This window comes from Saccostrea cucullata, unplaced genomic scaffold, assembly GCF_032062105.1.
Source record: "Saccostrea cucullata isolate Sc308-1 unplaced genomic scaffold, CSIRO_AGI_Scuc_v1 ctg323, whole genome shotgun sequence".
NCBI lineage: Eukaryota > Metazoa > Mollusca > Bivalvia > Ostreida > Ostreidae > Saccostrea > Saccostrea cuccullata.
In genome coordinates, this window is record NW_026931249.1 from 143,028 (window position 1) to 161,124 (window position 18,097).

General features: G+C 33.0%; 1 protein-coding gene across 5 annotated transcripts in view; it reads right to left on the reverse strand.

Moving 5' to 3' along the window:
* The window catches only part of LOC134231951 (synaptotagmin-14-like), a 38,277-nt gene extending 24,780 nt beyond the window's left edge, over nucleotides 1-13,497 (reverse strand). Inside the window, exons 1-4 of one of the 5 annotated variants that reach the window (XM_062713905.1) lie at nucleotides 13,409-13,497; nucleotides 13,278-13,318; nucleotides 8,677-8,838; nucleotides 950-1,118 (exon numbers count right to left, since the gene is read on the reverse strand). In XM_062713905.1, coding sequence (XP_062569889.1) covers nucleotides 950-1,118; nucleotides 8,677-8,838; nucleotides 13,278-13,293 — 347 coding nt within the window. In that variant the 5' untranslated portion in view covers nucleotides 13,294-13,318; nucleotides 13,409-13,497. Of the gene's footprint in view, nucleotides 1-949; nucleotides 1,119-4,358; nucleotides 5,359-8,676; nucleotides 8,839-11,450; nucleotides 11,466-13,277; nucleotides 13,319-13,408 lie in introns of those variants that run through there. The other 4 variants (XM_062713904.1, XM_062713906.1, XM_062713902.1 and 1 more) reach the window with 4 other exon arrangements.
* Nucleotides 13,498-18,097: the final 4,600 nt, after the last annotated feature.

The window sequence follows — 18,097 nt, forward strand, 5'->3', positions numbered from 1 at the left end:
AGGTTGATAGTCAAGTAATTAATATAAGGACAGGGCCATTTTATGCATAAAGTGAACCTTATAGCTCTTTGATTTACAAATCAAACCTTAATTAATTGGCATATGACTAAGATTGAATCCCTTTATGAAGTTTATCATGCTGATGGTTAAAACATCTCTAATATTGCTTCTCTCCAGAGACATAATGCTTAGTTGATGATATTATTAAGGTCATCAAAACAATGGTTTAATGTGAACCAAAGCTATGTTTTAACACTTTCATTACACAACAAAATTGATAAAATTATGATCCTTTGAGACCTTTCACAACTCAATTCACATCTTCCAGCTTTTATAGTTTTTAAGCAAACACCTCCCATTATCTTTCAGTGTGAATACAGGCTTTGGGGTACAATTAAAACCTCTATCAAACATTTATTGCCTTTACATTAAATACAGACTTCCTTCCTAATACTGTGATAAACCCAATTCAGAATATTAATCTATGGTTCCAAGGACCAAAATACTGTATTTTATTTCAGTTAAGCTGTTTTAGTATTTAAACAGAGAAGATGAAAATGAGCTAGCTACAAGTTCACTTTAATCAGAACATTTGACCCCATGTTTAGTCCATTGGCCATCACCCTATGTCTATTTCAAAAATTATATACTGTAAATCACGTTTTATTCGCGAGAACTTTATTTTCGCGTAATTATGCGAGACAGTGTGCTCGCGAAAATTGACTTCTCGCGTATAATAGTATTCCTTATGATTATATAGAGCAATGACTACAATTCGTGAAAATTTTGTCTCGTTTATAAAGAATCAATGACTATTTTGCGAGACAGATGGACGCCGGACAAAATGTGATCAGAAAAGCTCACTTGAGCCTTCGGCTCAGGTGAGCTAAAAACTATATATATTAAACCTACTTTTTTGTCCCTCGCCCTTTTACATTGTATATTACACCTACTTTTCTTCCTTGTCCCTGTATGACTGTTATTGGAGTTGGCCACACTATGCTTCGTGTCAGAGCGATGTATGCTGTTTCTATGCTTCAGAGTTTCCTGGTAACGCTTCAGAACTTCATCATCACTGTCACTGGAAGAGCTGGTGTCATCATAGGCATAGGCATTACCTAAAATAGAGGGGTCAAGATATCAAATGTAGGTCATGATATCAAACAAAGGTCAATTTAAGATATTAAAAATAGGATGAGATATCAAACATAGATATTATCTACAACAGATAGTATCAAGATATCATATCAGATATACACAGTGCCTTCAATAGAAAGGGTCAAGATATCAAATGTAGGCCTTCATATCAGATACAAGCATTGCCTAAAATAGAGGTCAAGATATCAAACATAGGCATTACCTACAATAGAGTGGTTCAAGATATCAAATATAGGTCAAGATATCAAACATAAGTCAAGATATCAGATATAAGTCATATTTGATATAGGCATTACCAGAAATAGAGGGGATCAAGATATCAAACATAGGTCAAGATATCAAACATAGATCAAGATATCAGTTATAGGTATAATTTACAATAGATAGTGTCAAAATATCATGATTTTAGATAAAGGCACTGCCAACAACACAAAGGGTCAAGATATCAAATGTAGGTCTTCATATATAGGCATTCCTTCAATAGAAAGGGCCAATATATCAAATGTACGTCTTCATATCAGATATAGGCATTGCCTACAATAGAGGTCAAGGTATCAAATACAGGTCATGATATCAGATTTAGGCATCACCTCAAAAATAGGTCTTAATATCTAATATAGGCATTGCCTTCAATAGAAAGGGACATATATCAAATACAGGTCATTATATTAGATTTAGGCATCACCTAAATAGAAAGGGTCAAGATATCAAACATAGGCAAAGATATCAGTTACAGGTATTATCTACCGTAATAACAATAGAGAAAGTCATGATATCAGATAAAGGTCAAGACATTATCATAAGGTCAAGGTATCTGATATAGGTCATCAGATATCAGTTTAGGTATTCCCTACAATAGCTTGTGTCAAGATATTAGATATTGACATTTCCTACAATATAACTGGTCAAGATATCAAAAGGTCAAAATATAAGATATATGCATTACCTACCAAAGATAGATTAAAAATGTCAAAAATAAGTCAAGATATCAGATTCAGGCATTACCTACATAGAAATTGTCAAGATATCAAACATTGGTCAATATATAGGGGATAGTACAAATTATTAAATTTAAACAACTTCAAAAACATACATAACTTATCAAAAAATAATTTTTTATGTCAGTGTGGTTCATATGTGTGCAATCCCTACAAAATATTATTTCCAATCATTAATAATCACAGAAATAATATGGGTATCTTTGATAATAAGCATCCTAACTACGACCAAAATCTCAATCAATAAAGAAGGAAGTTATTTTTTTTCCTCCACATGTTTTTATGAAGAATAGGCATGGATTGAACTGTTATGCAATTCTGAATTTATATCTTAGATCTTATCCGAAGCAAAATGATGACATCTTCCTGAATAATTCATATCAGTCAGCAGCATCTCGGAAGCATGCATCTCTCAATCATAAAGGAATATGTCAATCTGACCAGCCTTGAAGAGATATACAGGAGTCAGTATAAAACAAGCCATCAAGTGTCAACTCAAGGTATTCTAGATCCATAACATACAAAGCAAAATATTGGTAAACAGATATTGATAACAAATTTCCAAGCTATTCAATAATTCAGGATTATCTGTACAAAGAAGAAATTTTTCTGAAGATTATGAAAGAAGAACCAATATAATATAGTTTTCAATTGATTTATTGGGGGAAAAATACTATTACAGAGATCGCCTTAATGAAAGACATCTTCAAGTAAGGCAAAGTTTTGTACCAATTTAATCAACCTTTGCATCAATATTTATGCAATTTTATTTAGTCTCTTAGGGTTTTGGAATGGACTTGTTTTAAAAACCTTAAACTATATTATGTCACTCATTCAGAAAACTTAAGTCAATGAAATCTAGCATCTGAAGCATTAGTTTGAGAATATTCATCCCTTGACACACCATACATGGAAGTTTAGTCTACTTATTATAGCACTTGAAGTTACACTGGAATGAGTCTGCTCCAAAAACCTCTATATAAGTCATGTGAAAAATAAAGATCCAATTCATCCTCAGAAACAACTTTAGTAGTGTGAATCCCTTGATGCATATTCCTTACAAGATTGATTCAGGAAGTCCTTAATAAATGGTTTCTTGGTACATGTAATAGTTCTGCTCCACATCTGGAAAATGTAAGTCAAATCCAACATCCAAAAGAACTTTCAGACTGGTAAAATGTGTGCTTCAATATACACATAAATCTTTAATTCAAACATGGCAAAGTTGAGTAGCATACAGCTTCTAGCTTCTTTAGTATACACTTGCTAAAATATTTTAATCTGGTCATGCACTCATCCAGAAATTCAAAGTCAAATCCAGCTTCCAAAGCAAGTTCAGCAAGGTGACCCATAGATGATGTATCATTCATGCAAGTTTGGGCAACTTAGGGCTAATACTTCTTTTAGAATGAACCTGCTCCAAAAACATCCATGGGTTTTTGGAAATAAATGGACATAAATTGTGGCTTGCGATAATGTTATTTTTGTATGTTTATACAGAAAAGAAAGGTGGATTAAATATGATCAGAAACCTTCTAGCATGATCTGAGGTAGATTTCAAGCTTTATTTGAAATATCTATAATTTTCTGTAGTACAGAAAATGTCATTAAAATGATAGATTTTGAAAAAAAAAAATGGCTTTAACAGCTGTTAACGTACACTAAGAATGAAGACATTTATATGTAATTTAGTCAATTTTCATACATGACATATCAAAAGCACATATGTTCAAAAATTTGAAGATCAATATAATATTATACTTGTATAAAACCCATTTGCCTGGCTAATTTAACTAATGATCATTAATCCTTTTGGACCCAATTAAAATTTTAAGGATGAATATCCCATTTAACTTATATACCATTTAACTTGTATACAAATAACTTTAAATAGCTAGGTAAACACTTAATAAGTTCCAATTCTTCATCAAGTCATTAATATCAATGACTTGATGAAGAATTGATATGACAAATTCAAAAGTATCTCAAAATACTGTACATGTTTCACAGTAAATATCCAATTCTGCATAAAACAGCAAGACTAGAGGTTGCATTTTGATTTCATTTCCCTACTTTTTAGATTTATAAATTTATAAAAACAACACTTATCTTAAAAATAAAACTTAATCAAGCAATTAATCAAGCCTTGATATTTACATAGATAATCAAGAACTAAGGTTTTTCTCCTGACCCAAATCTTACTTTCTTTGCTTTTGTCCTTGACCTTACATGACCCATTTGTCAATTTCCGGTTTCCATCTGGATCATCTTTGGGGTCAAGGGTTACTTGAGATCCCTCGGTGAGATCAGGGGTCACATGGGTCCCCTCAGTGTTTTCATTGCTTCCCGATCCCTGTTTATTTGTTGTCAGTGAATCGCAATATGAAGGTGATTTCTGAACACAACAACAGAACAGCGAACTTTTGCCCCGTTTTGGCCCTGGCCCACCAACATCTATTCCTTCTAGTTTCTTACGGAACATACCTTTTCATAGAAATTTGTGCCCAATCTGTGTAACTTTCAATCATTGCAAGCCGTGATGAGCAGATTGCATGACTGTCTGCACCAACAAATAAGCCACACATAAAACTTTTATGGTGTATATATGATTAAACTGTAACCCAGTTTTCTTGCCTCTGTCACACTGAAGATGCAAAGTCAAGCTGACAGACTCCACACATATCAGAGACTCCAGAGAAGCAGCGGCACTTATATACAAAGGTCCATTAAGGCTGCTAATCCACTTCCTCCATTGGAGAGGTGATAAGCATGTTTTAGTGTTAATGTCTGCAGTAACTTTACTTTCATTATCTCTCCCGTTCTGCACCGTTAAAGTGAAAGTAATGAAAGCAAATGCAGGGATTTGGCGAAATAGAAACTGAAATCCTTTTCCATTTACAGAGTTGACAAATCAACGATAAGCTGACAATAGCTAATCAGGTTTAAGATATATATATCCAAAAGACAATGTAAATATCCTTGACTGCTGGGTCTGCTTCGATGTGCAGTTCATTCACTTTTGGTTCATGCTTTCAGTAAATTACTACTATGCGTGTGATATATAACTATAGAAGCAGATAAAATCATACACTGGGTACACAGTCCAATATCAACAACTCCCGTATTGTAGTCCTAACCATTGAATTTTCAATAAATAAATACATGCACTTGTCGCAGCTAGAGGACACAAAGACTGTTGACTTTCAGTCAATTTTTCTTCAGTGACACAAAAAAATTACTTTTAAATCACACATTGTCGTAAACCATGACGGATAGCTATGGGGAAAAAAAATCTTTGGAGATTTAAACCTCCACACACAATCATTAGTACTAAATATCTTCCACAAAAATGACCATGACGATTAGTGAACTATGTGGAGCACATACACATGTATTTAAAAATTAATCCAACACAAATTATTATAGTACATGCATGCCTGAAAGCCTAGCTCCTTTGCACTGGGTATTTCATCAACCTGTATTGTTCCAAACAACAACCACAATATCTACTGAATGCTGCAGGTGATTTGAAAAAAAAACATAAAAGAATACATCCGCAATCATTGCTAGACATTAAAAAATATATATTTTCCCACTCCTGACAAAAACAAACTCTTTGGCAAATTTTATTTCTCTTGCCTCTGGCCAAGCGTAGTAAAGGTTCATTCACAGCAAACTTGTAAGTCAATAATTTCTCTATTTTCCACACGATTCACAAAAGTACTCCAAATCCCTAGACATCTTTTAATGGCTGCATCTAATGCAGAGAAAATTCTGGTTAATGATCATACACTGTAAGCCTGTATGCTCTCCCCTGGGATAATTTACAGGTTCCCTGTTTGATGGGTAAAAGACATCAGATAGAGTCTAAAGATTGATCAATAAAACTCTGTTGAGTATCAGAGAGATCAGCTCCTCATGTCAGTTAGAATACTATGTGCCAGCAGAATACTCATACAGATACCAGCAGATCTGCAATTAAGACCGATGTGTGCCAAATTAACAGAAACCAGTCCGATGTACAACGTTTATCCTTCTATGGTTACCTTAATTGGTTACAACTGAATACAATGGTAAAGTATCAAAGATTGTTCCCCAAAACAGTGGGATCAACGTAAAATATTCATCAGAAATCTAGACTGTGGGTGTTAAAAAAGAATTCCATTGATGACTTTTTTAATTAGAAAGAATGGAAAAGCTTTTATCCTTAACAGCTTGTCATGCCAAGCCTAATGGAGCTTATATATATATATACATTATTATAATATAATTAGATATGCCATTAGTGTGGAAACTTCATTAAGTCTAATGAAGAAAAAGAAATCATTACACAAAATCACAGAACAATGTATGATGACCATTCAGTAAAGATATCTCCATGTATATTGACCATATTAATGTAGATCAATGAACAAAAATGAAAAAAATGGTCCTGTTATAATGTAATACATTTATCACCATGAGCAATGGACACTAAAGCTAAACGGTATATTTTGTTCCATTCATAATTGAGGTCTAATTTTTTTTTTTATTTATTTAGTTCAAGATTCACTAACCCCTCTGAAAAGAGAGATAACTCTAAATGAGATATTTTTCTTCCATTATATAAAACTTCTCAAGTTAAATGACCATTTCTGTCAAATTTTGCCCTTCAAGGTATATATGCTGAAACTGTGTGCATTTCAATTATAAATTACTTTTGGAAAATGAGTGAATAGAGGGAGGCTGAATGTTAATCTGACTGAACAACATAAAATTAGTCTTCATAGTGGGAGTTATCTTCCCTTGTAGAAAATCTGAGTTATCTTCCTTTAGCTATGTACCCAACATGATCGACTGCTTCACAGCAAAAAATATATCAGAAACTTTTCCCACTCAAGTTTGTTGCCTTCAGGTGAATTCCTAATCTGCTTACTACAAGTATGTTTAAAGTATGTGTCAAGGTTTATCACTATCAATGTACTACAATCTACCAGGTATTAGGTTTTATAAAAATTCCAACAATATCAATGCCCCTGGAATAAAAAAAAAAAAAATTTGAAAGAAGTAAAACCAACAAATTATAGCACATATATTGCATCTATTTTATGAAGAGGGAATTTTCATATTAAACGTGTCACTCAGAATTAAAAAAATTAAAAAAACCAAGCATTTAAAAACTTTCCCTGTTTACATGTATCATGGTTTATAATACAATGTTATGATTAGCATTTCTCCTGGTTTATTTCCTAATTAAGTCTTATATTAATGTTTTGTGGAGTTTTTTAAGCACCATTTATTGGATCTGAATCAACCAATGCTCTACTAACAGAGAAGTTTCTTCCTTATATGGTCTCCAAGGAAAACATAATCATGTTTTTCACTCTTATTGCAAATGTGTAAAATCAAGGGTTTATTTCTCACAACTCATAGCTTTAGGTAAAAAAAATCAAAACATCATTGATAGTCAAAGTAAAATTGAAGAAAGAAAAAAAAAGAAAATTCTTATACATTTGAGCAAAAACATCTTAAGATAAAAAAGTTTTCTTGTTTAGTAAATAATTTATACCGTCTACAGGGTTATTTTCGCCCTACTTTATTTTCGCCCCTTAACACTTAAACACTTGCAAACAACTTGCCCCATTTTAATTAGCCCAGTCACAGTTCTGTATAAGAAATTATACTGTATTCATTCACCCCATTTTAAATCCGACCAACCGAGGGTAGGCCGAAATGGGTGAAAATAAAAAGGGGCGAAAATTTCCATGTACAGTAAAACTTGTTTAGTACAAACACAGATTTTGCGAATTCACAGATATAGCGGAGTTATCTTGGATCCCCAGCTATATAAACTTAATGAATTCCTTATACAGATAAAACGAATTACAGATATAGAGAAGTCACTTCATATGTCCCTGTGACTTCGTTATAACCGAGTTTTGCTGAATACAGTATATCAATATACACAACAGTATAGCACATCTTTTTAAGGACAACAATTCCAATGTATATTTTTCACACGACAGTAGAGACTTACCTAAATCGTTCTTTTTCCTGGGTTTCTTGGGGAGGTTTAGAACAGTAGAGACTTACCTTAATCGTTCTTTTTCCTGGGTTTCTTGGGGTGGTTTAGAACAGTAGAGACTTACCTTAATCGTTCTTTTTCCTGGGTTTCTTGGGGTGGTTTAGAACAGTAGAGACTTACCTAAATCGTTCTTTTTCCTGGGTTTCTTGGGGTGGTTTAGAACAGTAGAGACTTACCTTAATCGTTCTTTTTCCTGGATTTCTTGGGGTGGTTTAGAACAGTAAAGACTTACCTAAATCGTTCTTTTTCCTGGGTTTCTTGGGGTGGTTTAGGACAGTGGAGACTTACCTAGATTGTTCTTTTTCCTGGGTTTCTTGGGGTGGTTTAGAACAGTAGAGACTTATTTAAATCGTTCTTTTACCTGGGTTTCTTGGGGTGGTTTAAAACAGTGTAGACTTACCTAAATCGTTCTTTTTCCTGGGTTTCTTGGGGTGGTTTAGAACAGTAGAGACTTACCTAAATCATTCTTTTTCCTGGGTTTCTTGGGGTGGTTTTCCAGACAGGGGAATCCCCCACAGGAGGAGAAACAGAGGAGCTTGTTAAGGTAGCAGAAGAAAATAACCAGGAGGGCCAGGAACAGGGCGACAGCTCCCAGGAAGGCGAGGGCCTCGGTCGGCACTGAAATGTACGAGAAAGAGTTATACTGACCAAGAATAGCACTGAAATGTATGACAAAGAGTTACAAAGACCAAGAATAATTGTAACGAATGGCAGAAATGACTTAGGCTAGTGCCTTAGTCGTTACTGCAACGGAAATAATAGAATTATGATATGTGTACAATTACAATGGCATATCGTTTCATACAACTGAGGTATACTTACAAAAGGCTGAAATATAAAAAGCAGAATTAAAAAGGCATATATGGACAATAAACACAATATTGTTCAGTTGTTTACTTACAAATGCAGTCCTGTATATGTTACTAAGATAGATTCTAGACAAGCTGATACAGATCAGTACTTTTCACCTTACAAAGTCATTCAGTGTTCCATCATAGAAGGTTCAAGTAGAAATAAACATACATTATTAATTGTGGTCCTGATCACTGGGATTATAATTAGCAATTTAGATCTGTCATTATCATGTGCACCAAAGATAGCACATGTATCGATCTTAAGAGAATTGCTGAAGACAGTTAAGTTACAAAATTACTCTTGAGTATAAGTGCAAGAACTTCTAACACAGATTCTTTGTTATATTTCAAAATTGGTATTATATATTAAATGTAAATAAAATAATTGACAATCTTTTTATTTAGCTGGGTCAATAAGAACAGAATAACCCAAAAATAAATTTACACTAAATCAGCAAAAAAATCCACAGTAATTGTGACTAAACTTAAGTTCTCTTGAAACTTGGAGATAAAATAAAACAATCCAGCTTCATCTATCATATACTGATACAGACAAGCTCTACAATTAAGGCCGATAAATAATTAAATGTCAAACCATTAGAACTATAGAATACGATTAATCACCCAACCCTCAAATGACGTCCTCTCAGGATCAGCAATATCCAGTAGACTCATCTTACTATCCAAAGATCCGAAAAATTCATTAAGACTTATATGCTTACATGCCTTAACCTGGAAAAACTGATATAACTTTTATGACCTATGTAAATGGTAATATTTTTTTTTACATATGAAAGGAGAAAGGGCTGAGGATGACAGACACAGGTTTTTTTTCTGTTACACAATCAGGGGTAAGGAGTTGTTGATTTATGATTCGGGGGACACAGCTTGGAGGGAATACAATGGACCACACATTGATCTGTCCAACAGCAGTTATACACAGATACTAGCTATAGTGGTTTAAATCGTGTTTTCTCCGATGGATTTATTCACATTCAATCTGGGACTTCACGTGAGGTCATGAAATAAAAACTGTCCAGGGAGTTTCACTCTATTAAACCCTGCTCAAGTCTTTGCATAATTCATATTTCTTTTTCATGATTTAATTCTTAAAAATATGGTCTTTATTTCCCTGAGAATACCCAGATGTAACCTAGCTATGTGTCTTCTATAAATCTATCTTCTGATTTTAGAATTTAATTCACAAGTAGGAAAATAACCTAATCTGAATCTTATAATTCCATAAAACTGTAAATTATTATCAGTATTCTTTAATTTAATTTTTCCAAAGACAAGTCCATTTTTTCAGTCAATAGAATAATGTTGGTACATGTATATACACTTGTAAATATGGTATACAATATACATGTATATATACATTGTCGGAAACCCATGGCTGGTTATCCTTCCGGGAGAGGAACGAAGCGTAATCAGCCGTAGTTTCCGACAATGGTATATAATTATGGCATTAATAAAACAAACATTCTCACTGGTTCTTATATACACAACTGCTTCATCTCCTTCCCAATCTGACTGCATCTCCTTAATTATTAACATCATTACATGTATCTAATAAGTATTAGTACAGTAAAACTTAGTTGTAAAAAAGGTCACCAAGACTAAAACAAAGAGGTTGATATAGAAAGTCTTCTCTAACTAAGACTTGCTAAAATTATTCCCTTTGACTGACATTTCTTTATAAATAAGTTCTTTATAACTAAGTTTTACTGTAAGGCATCACAGCATTAGTAATCCTGCATGGATTGACATACAATTTCAAAACAACAGTACACATACTAACTTTACATTTGACTGTTGACATAGGGGTCACTATTGGTATATCCACATACACTATTGGTATATCCACATACAAATAACATACTACCTTATACAGTAACACTAAGGAAATTTCCATCCCCTTTTATTTTTGCCCTTACCACTGTACCAATCTTAGGTTTATTTCAAATCAAGAAAAAATTTAACCCAACTAAGTCTGCATGGGCAAAAATAAATGGGGAGAAATTGTAGCCACACTATAGGGTGACAATAATCAGGATCCAAAATAAACTTACAATATAAGTTACAGTAATTTTCATGCTGTACTTAAACTGAAAAAAGAAGACATTTCAAATCTACCTCTGGACTAGAATAAAATGATAAATTATGCATCACCAAAAAAAAAAAAAGTTTGGATGTCAATATTTATAATAGACTAAAAATGAGTTTTCTCCCCTGATTCACTCATATCAGAAGAAATTATTCCAATTAAGCACACTGATTCAGGTTTCTGCCACTACTTATACAAATATACATTATACATTTACATATACAAGTATTACAATGTTTTTATCACTAAAACATAGTCATTATACATACCCCAGATGGCAAATACTAGTAGATTTTAAAGGAATTATTTCAACAAGTGGCAAATTAAACATGTAAAATACATGTATATATATTCGATCAATATCATAATCTTTCAATATTTTTGGCTAACAACTTTGTAACTGTATTGAACTTTGTGTTTTTTTCAGCTTGTACTTATATAAGCTTTTTATCTGTAATATTAAATCCAATAAAAATAGTGTTATCAATAATTATTTATTTGCATGATTCAGATTGTGCAGTTGTGCATAAACTTTAAATCTTCAGTGCACCATTCTATTATTCATAATTTCAAATAATCTAATTGCTATGTTTCCCGTGAAAATTGAAGTGTTGCCTACAGTGCAGTAGTAAATAATTACTTTCACTGAGAATTTTTAATTTTTTTTTTTAATGAGGTGTCTTAAACAATTTAATTTTTAAACTAAAACTAGCACTCTGGGGAATCTCCAGTATAGATGTATTTAAATTTGATGATTTTTGTCTGTGTACTCAGTTAAGAGTCAGTGGAAAACATTTGATCAAATAATAAAGAGTTTACTAGTCTTAGTATTATCAGTTAGGGAGTTTTATTTAAAACACACACATTCACACAAATCCATGTGTATATAGTCACATGCTATAGTGTTATTTAGAGAAATTCTTTTTCAGGTGATATTGCTCACTACTGGGTATTCACTTTTTACATCTAAATAAAGATATTCCTCCTACCCGCTCTCTTGAGTAACTAAACATGCTATTTGCTAAATACATTGTCTTTTTTATCATTATATATTTTGAAAGAGTTCTCAGATCACTAATTAGGAACATTACATACAAACATTATATATATTTCCAAACCTTTATTTTAAAGCATGACTAAGTCAAAATATTAATAAGACATATCAATCATTTTTATAATAATCAAAATATTTAAAAAACAAGCTTGATTAATGAAATAAAAGAGGGATATGACAAAAAGTGTATTAATTGTGATTAGTGAAAAGTCAATATAAAGCAAAAGTAAAAATTGTGTATTATTGCATAATTCTGTCTCACTGATTATCATAATCATTAAAGGAAGATCTTATTAATTGTGAATTAAATCTGTAAGTAACTATGATAATTCTATTAAAATCGAATGTGTAAGTGAAAAATATGAATTTCATGAAATGCATAGTCAAGAGTATAATATACCAGCTTTAACATGGTCAAATGGATAAACATATTGTACAAGACTAATTATGTGGAACTGCACATTGCCAGCAGAATGGAAATCAATATCTATCTAGCCTATAATAGTGTCTGCATTGGATTCAGTAACCAATTCAATTAGCTCTCAAAATGGCAAAGGTATTGTGGTAAATCATTAGTGTCATTCTTGATTATTTGTATATTGCATAGGACAAGCATGTGATGGCTGAAATTTACTGAAAATATTAATGGTTCCTGGTGTTAATAATGTTTTCCTTCAGTTGCTATTTAAAATTGGGAGCTGCATGGGGGTGGGGTAAGCTTGAGGGGTGTAATATGTTTTTGGAAAAGTTTTGATTGACAGAATTAAAGAAGCAAAAATAATTTCTTTGAGTTTTGAAATTAATCACAAAATTATTAATTTTATGGAACAGCAATTTACACAAGTTTAGCAGTACTTGTACCAAAGTGCATAGTTGTGGTGCTCTAGACCTGTACACATAAAAATATGCATGCTAGTTCGATTATGAAAATTCAATGGATCAACTCTTGACTATGCATCTGATGAATGGTGTATGTGAGTTTCACACAATTCTACGTTCATCTAAGAATCTAAAAGTATTAGATATTGATTTAGTGTTTCACCTTGCATTGCAACCATTTTTGTTTCTTTTACAGATCTAGCACTGCAAAAATAGGCATGATTTTTTAACATTTTACATTTAATCTTCAAAATAAAAGCATTGTGTACAATTTTGTCCTGAGGATATACTTACAAATGCTCATAATCTGCAACTCGGCCCTCCTGCCCAAATCTTCGACTCCATTGATAAACAATATGCTAATTTCGGGCGCTAATATCAAATCGGAAACGCACAGCTCGCACATTTCCGAAAAAGTGTTACTTCTGCGTTTTTTGATCAATAAAGAATATACATAAATTCCCTATTAAGTGAAATTTTAACTGATGACATTATATTTAACAACATGTAACTGTTCATAAAGCAGAAATAAAATCGTTTCTATCAAAATATTTTGATTCGCCCTCACAGGACATACTAGTAATTATGAAAAACAACAGATCACAGTTTTCGCTCACAACAAGAAATCTATAACATTTTAAAATTCATTTTTTTTTTCGCTGTAAATTGAAGCGATTAAAAAAACTGATTTCTCTTTTATAAAAAAAATTAAACTTTTTAAACACAAAATAATTTTAAAGATTTTTGATACAGCAGTCGATTTTTTTGATACACCAGTGCCTCATACACTGTACTTCTGCATGACTTTGGATTGTCAGAACTCATTCTGTGACAATGTGAAGATCTTGCATTACTCATCAGATATTAACACTGATAAAACAGCCACGATTTTTGCATTTTTATCAGAGCTGGCCACGGGAATACTATTAATCAATCAATCTATGTCAATCAAGCGCCGTCGTCGATTATTTCCTAATTATGGTCACAATTGTGGGTCACGATATAGATGATATAGATAAAAGTAAGTCTGGTTTTCTTCGGTTTGTTCCGACCATCTTCATCTATATAGTATTATAATTGATATACTTTTTTTCAGGAATGCATGTAGAACAAAAACTTAAATTTACCAGAACAAACATACCCCCCCCCCGCCCCTCAAATACCTCCCTTGCCTTGATCGAAAATTTCGTCCAGTTTCCTAAATGCTATTTTACTCATATACAGCTACGATACCTTGCTGTTACTTCACTACACTATAAAAAAGTTCTGAAAAATCTAATGGCGTAACCGGGGAAAATAAAAATATAGACAGATTATTTAACAGGCCCCTTTTTTAAGGAATGACTCTAATTCTTGGCCAAATTATCGAGTATAATATGGTTTGGGTCAGTTTACGCTTTATAATCCGCGAAGCGGATTATAAAGCGTAAACTGACCCAAACCATATTATACTCGATAATTTGGCCAAGAATTAGAGTCATTCCTTATAATTTAATTTTAAAATAATTATTCAACTGGGGGTGTAAAATTGTGTTGTTTTTATGAGTTCAAATTTACCGCGCAATAATACAACCGTAGTAACGGAAGTGATGGGAAGCGAGGGGAGGTAAAAACTGATACATAGATCTAGCAGCCATGATGCTTGTTTACATGAGGTAAGATCGAGTAACTGTTTGAAATTAAAGGTACATTCATTAAATCTGGAATTTTCCATGAATCCCAAGGACTGGAAATGAGGGGATTGATGGATACGGATGATTATGCTGGTTGTCAAGGGGGTGTGTCCCCATACCAAACCAGATTATACAAAATGTTATGCGTTCCTTTTTGGAAATCAACCAATGAGAGTCAAGAATACAAGCAAAATTAAGTTATTTTAAAATAAAAAAGAAAAGACGTTGTACATATATTCACTTAGCAATTAACACTTTTATAAATATCAGGCTTAGTTGAACCTAATTTAGGACAGGGCCCTGTGCCTGAGATGAAAATGAATAAGTGTTAAAATGGAAATTGATGGGGGGAAAAGTCACTTAAGATTGTACTCCTATCCTTTTCAACGACATCAATCCGAAAAAATAAGATTCCTGTTTTTAAAAAGCACCAAAAGTTAACAAGAAATATTGTTACCTACCGGGTAACTCGATCAGAATGCTATTTTATGAATGCACAATAGAAAAAATAAGATCCGCTTTCAGCAACATTTAGGAAAGTACCCCCCCCCCCCCCTATTGGTGTCAACAATATCATGGACCCTATCAAATCTCAAAGTAATGATAAATCTTTCCTGGCCTTAGTATAATAAGGAGAAGAGAAAAAATAATAGTTTGTATTTTTTTTTGTATCATTCCACAATTGCATAGTGGACTTGATTTAAGGTATTCAATGTATATTTTGTTCCTGATATATAAATGGCCCCAAACCATGTTGAAGGTGTTATCAAATAAAAATGCTCCGCCAAAGGAATTTACAATCTTTTTTTTTTTTTACTATTGTCCAATTCGTTGCATTTTACACTGAAGTCTTTAGGGATCGCAAGTTTTTTTTTTTTTTTTTGAAGATATTGTAAAAGTACATGTAATCTCTTGGTAAAAATATACATAAACTCTCTCTCTCTCTCTCTCTTTATTAAATGATGAAATAAAATGAATAATTTAATACAGATGTTTTGTCAAATTGAAAAAAAAATTCTTCTTTTCATCAAAGGCAGATATATAAATCTTCAAAAACTTTAAGGTGCAAAATGACCGACTTCTTACATATTATCAAAAAATATGAATTTGGTTCAATTGTTATCCAGGAATACCTTTTTAACTAGTTTGAAATTATTCAAAATTGTTTTAAGCCTCATATAAAAACATTGAAAATTCACGACGTTGCCCTACTGAATATGAAGAACTTTCTGCTTCAAGGGCTTGGTTTAGAAAAATCAAACAAGACACTGAATGTTTAAGCAAGTTCAATGATTAAACCACCGACGCAAGGCACTAAACGATCAATGAAATGAAATCAAACATTCATTTGGCATTGTTTTGCTAAGTTTAGATATATACATTAAAATAGACATTGTTTATTCCAGGCCGTTTTGCTATCAAGTTTTTGATTAAATCCGCACGTACAAAAGTATATATGTCCGTTTAAAGTATCTCAAACTGTTGATTTCAAAGCTAGTGGACTTTTTTTTACGATGGCGTTCAATAAAACTGTTACAATTGTTCCTTTCTCCGAGGATTCTTCGGCGTTCGTACCAGGGCACTGTGGTCAATAAAACAGCAATATAACAACTGTACATGTTTTACTGAATACGAATCTCATTAAATGAGGGTCATGACAAATTACACTGTGCGGATATTTTCTATACCTATACACTGTACTTTGAATTAATGCGATAGCGTAGGTGTCTTCCTCCACCATCAGCTAAACCATTTTAGAAGGTGTCCTCTAATAGGTTAACTTACATAGAAAACAGGGATACTGAAAGTGGGCAACCTTGCAGGCCAGCAGTATGTTCATAATTATCATAAGAACACAAGCACCTGTTATAACAAAAAAAAAAAATTGTGAAAAAGAAATCAACATGATAAGTTTTTCTTAACATGTTAGAAAAAGTTAGTTTTTGTTAGGATTTTTATTATTTATAAGGATTTTCCTGTAATTCCCTTTGCTTACAATCGGAATGCTTTATTGCCGCAATAACAGTGTACTTTTATCCAATGAATTTTGTCCTGGTATTTTCCTAGAAACTGCTGACATTTATCTTTGTTTTTCTTGCAAGTTATGGAAATAAGCTGTTTATGTGGAATTCAAAGCACATTGTGTTTTATTTCTTCCTGAACAAAATTACATGCGATTCGTTTTAGTACCATTCATATTTATCACCGAAGTGAATATAATGGACATTACGAGTGTCGCCAGGTGATATTTCCGACAGAAGTGTGTATAGTACTCTTTTTGTTAATAAACAAATGGTTATTTTCTTTGTCTTAATCATTGTTAATGTCTCTTTCCTACTTGTTTCTTAATGACTAATACACACCCGCACGTCCTTGTCGTAGGTATATAAACACCAACCCCACTTCATTCTGTCTTGATCTCTTTGAGGAATTTTACCAGTTACAGTTCCTCTTAAGTTCCAAGGACCCCGGACAAAATGAGGGTAGAAATCTTGGTTTTGTTGGTCTGTGTAACCGTCACCGCGGCCCAGTGGTGGGACGATTGGGGGGACAGGTTCGGGGACTTCGGAGACAATCTGTGGGACCGTTATGACGATATTTACGACGACTGGGGGCGATATTCCCCCTTCATGTGGAACAACTACCGCCGACCCTGGGGAGGATGGAATTCCTGGGGGCGTCATCACTATAGACCCCATTACCATCACAGACCACGCCGTCACCATGGATACAATCATGGATATAACCTTGGATACAATAACTATGGACAGCTTATGGGTAATCTTTACATGTATAACAAACTTTTCGACTGAGATATTGGTGTTCGATTGTACTGGTGATTGAAATCTGCTACGACAAGAATATTTGTGTTCGATGCCCGAGGAGATTTCTCGTGACTGACCCACGTGACTATAGCCGTGATGACAATCACATGTCTCCTGGTGTGTAAACTTTTCTCTTGGGATTCTATCATGACGATCATGTGACTCAAAATCATCCACTGACTAACAAAATGGCGTTGTCTGCAAATTCAAGTAATCACTTATACTTTGTTACAATTTTTATATACTGTTGTTTTATTGTATAGAAAATAAAGATCCCTTTGCTTTTTGTCTTCTCTGCACTACATGTAGCTATATGATGAAATATGCCAAAGAATTATTGATCCACTGGTGAAAGTAAATTGAACCTGCTGAAAAAATGAATTTAATTTGACCGTTGCTTTTATTTTACATCTTAAAAAATAACATAAAATTTATTCAAATTATACAACGAACCCCACGAATTCTTGATAATGTCTACATTAAAA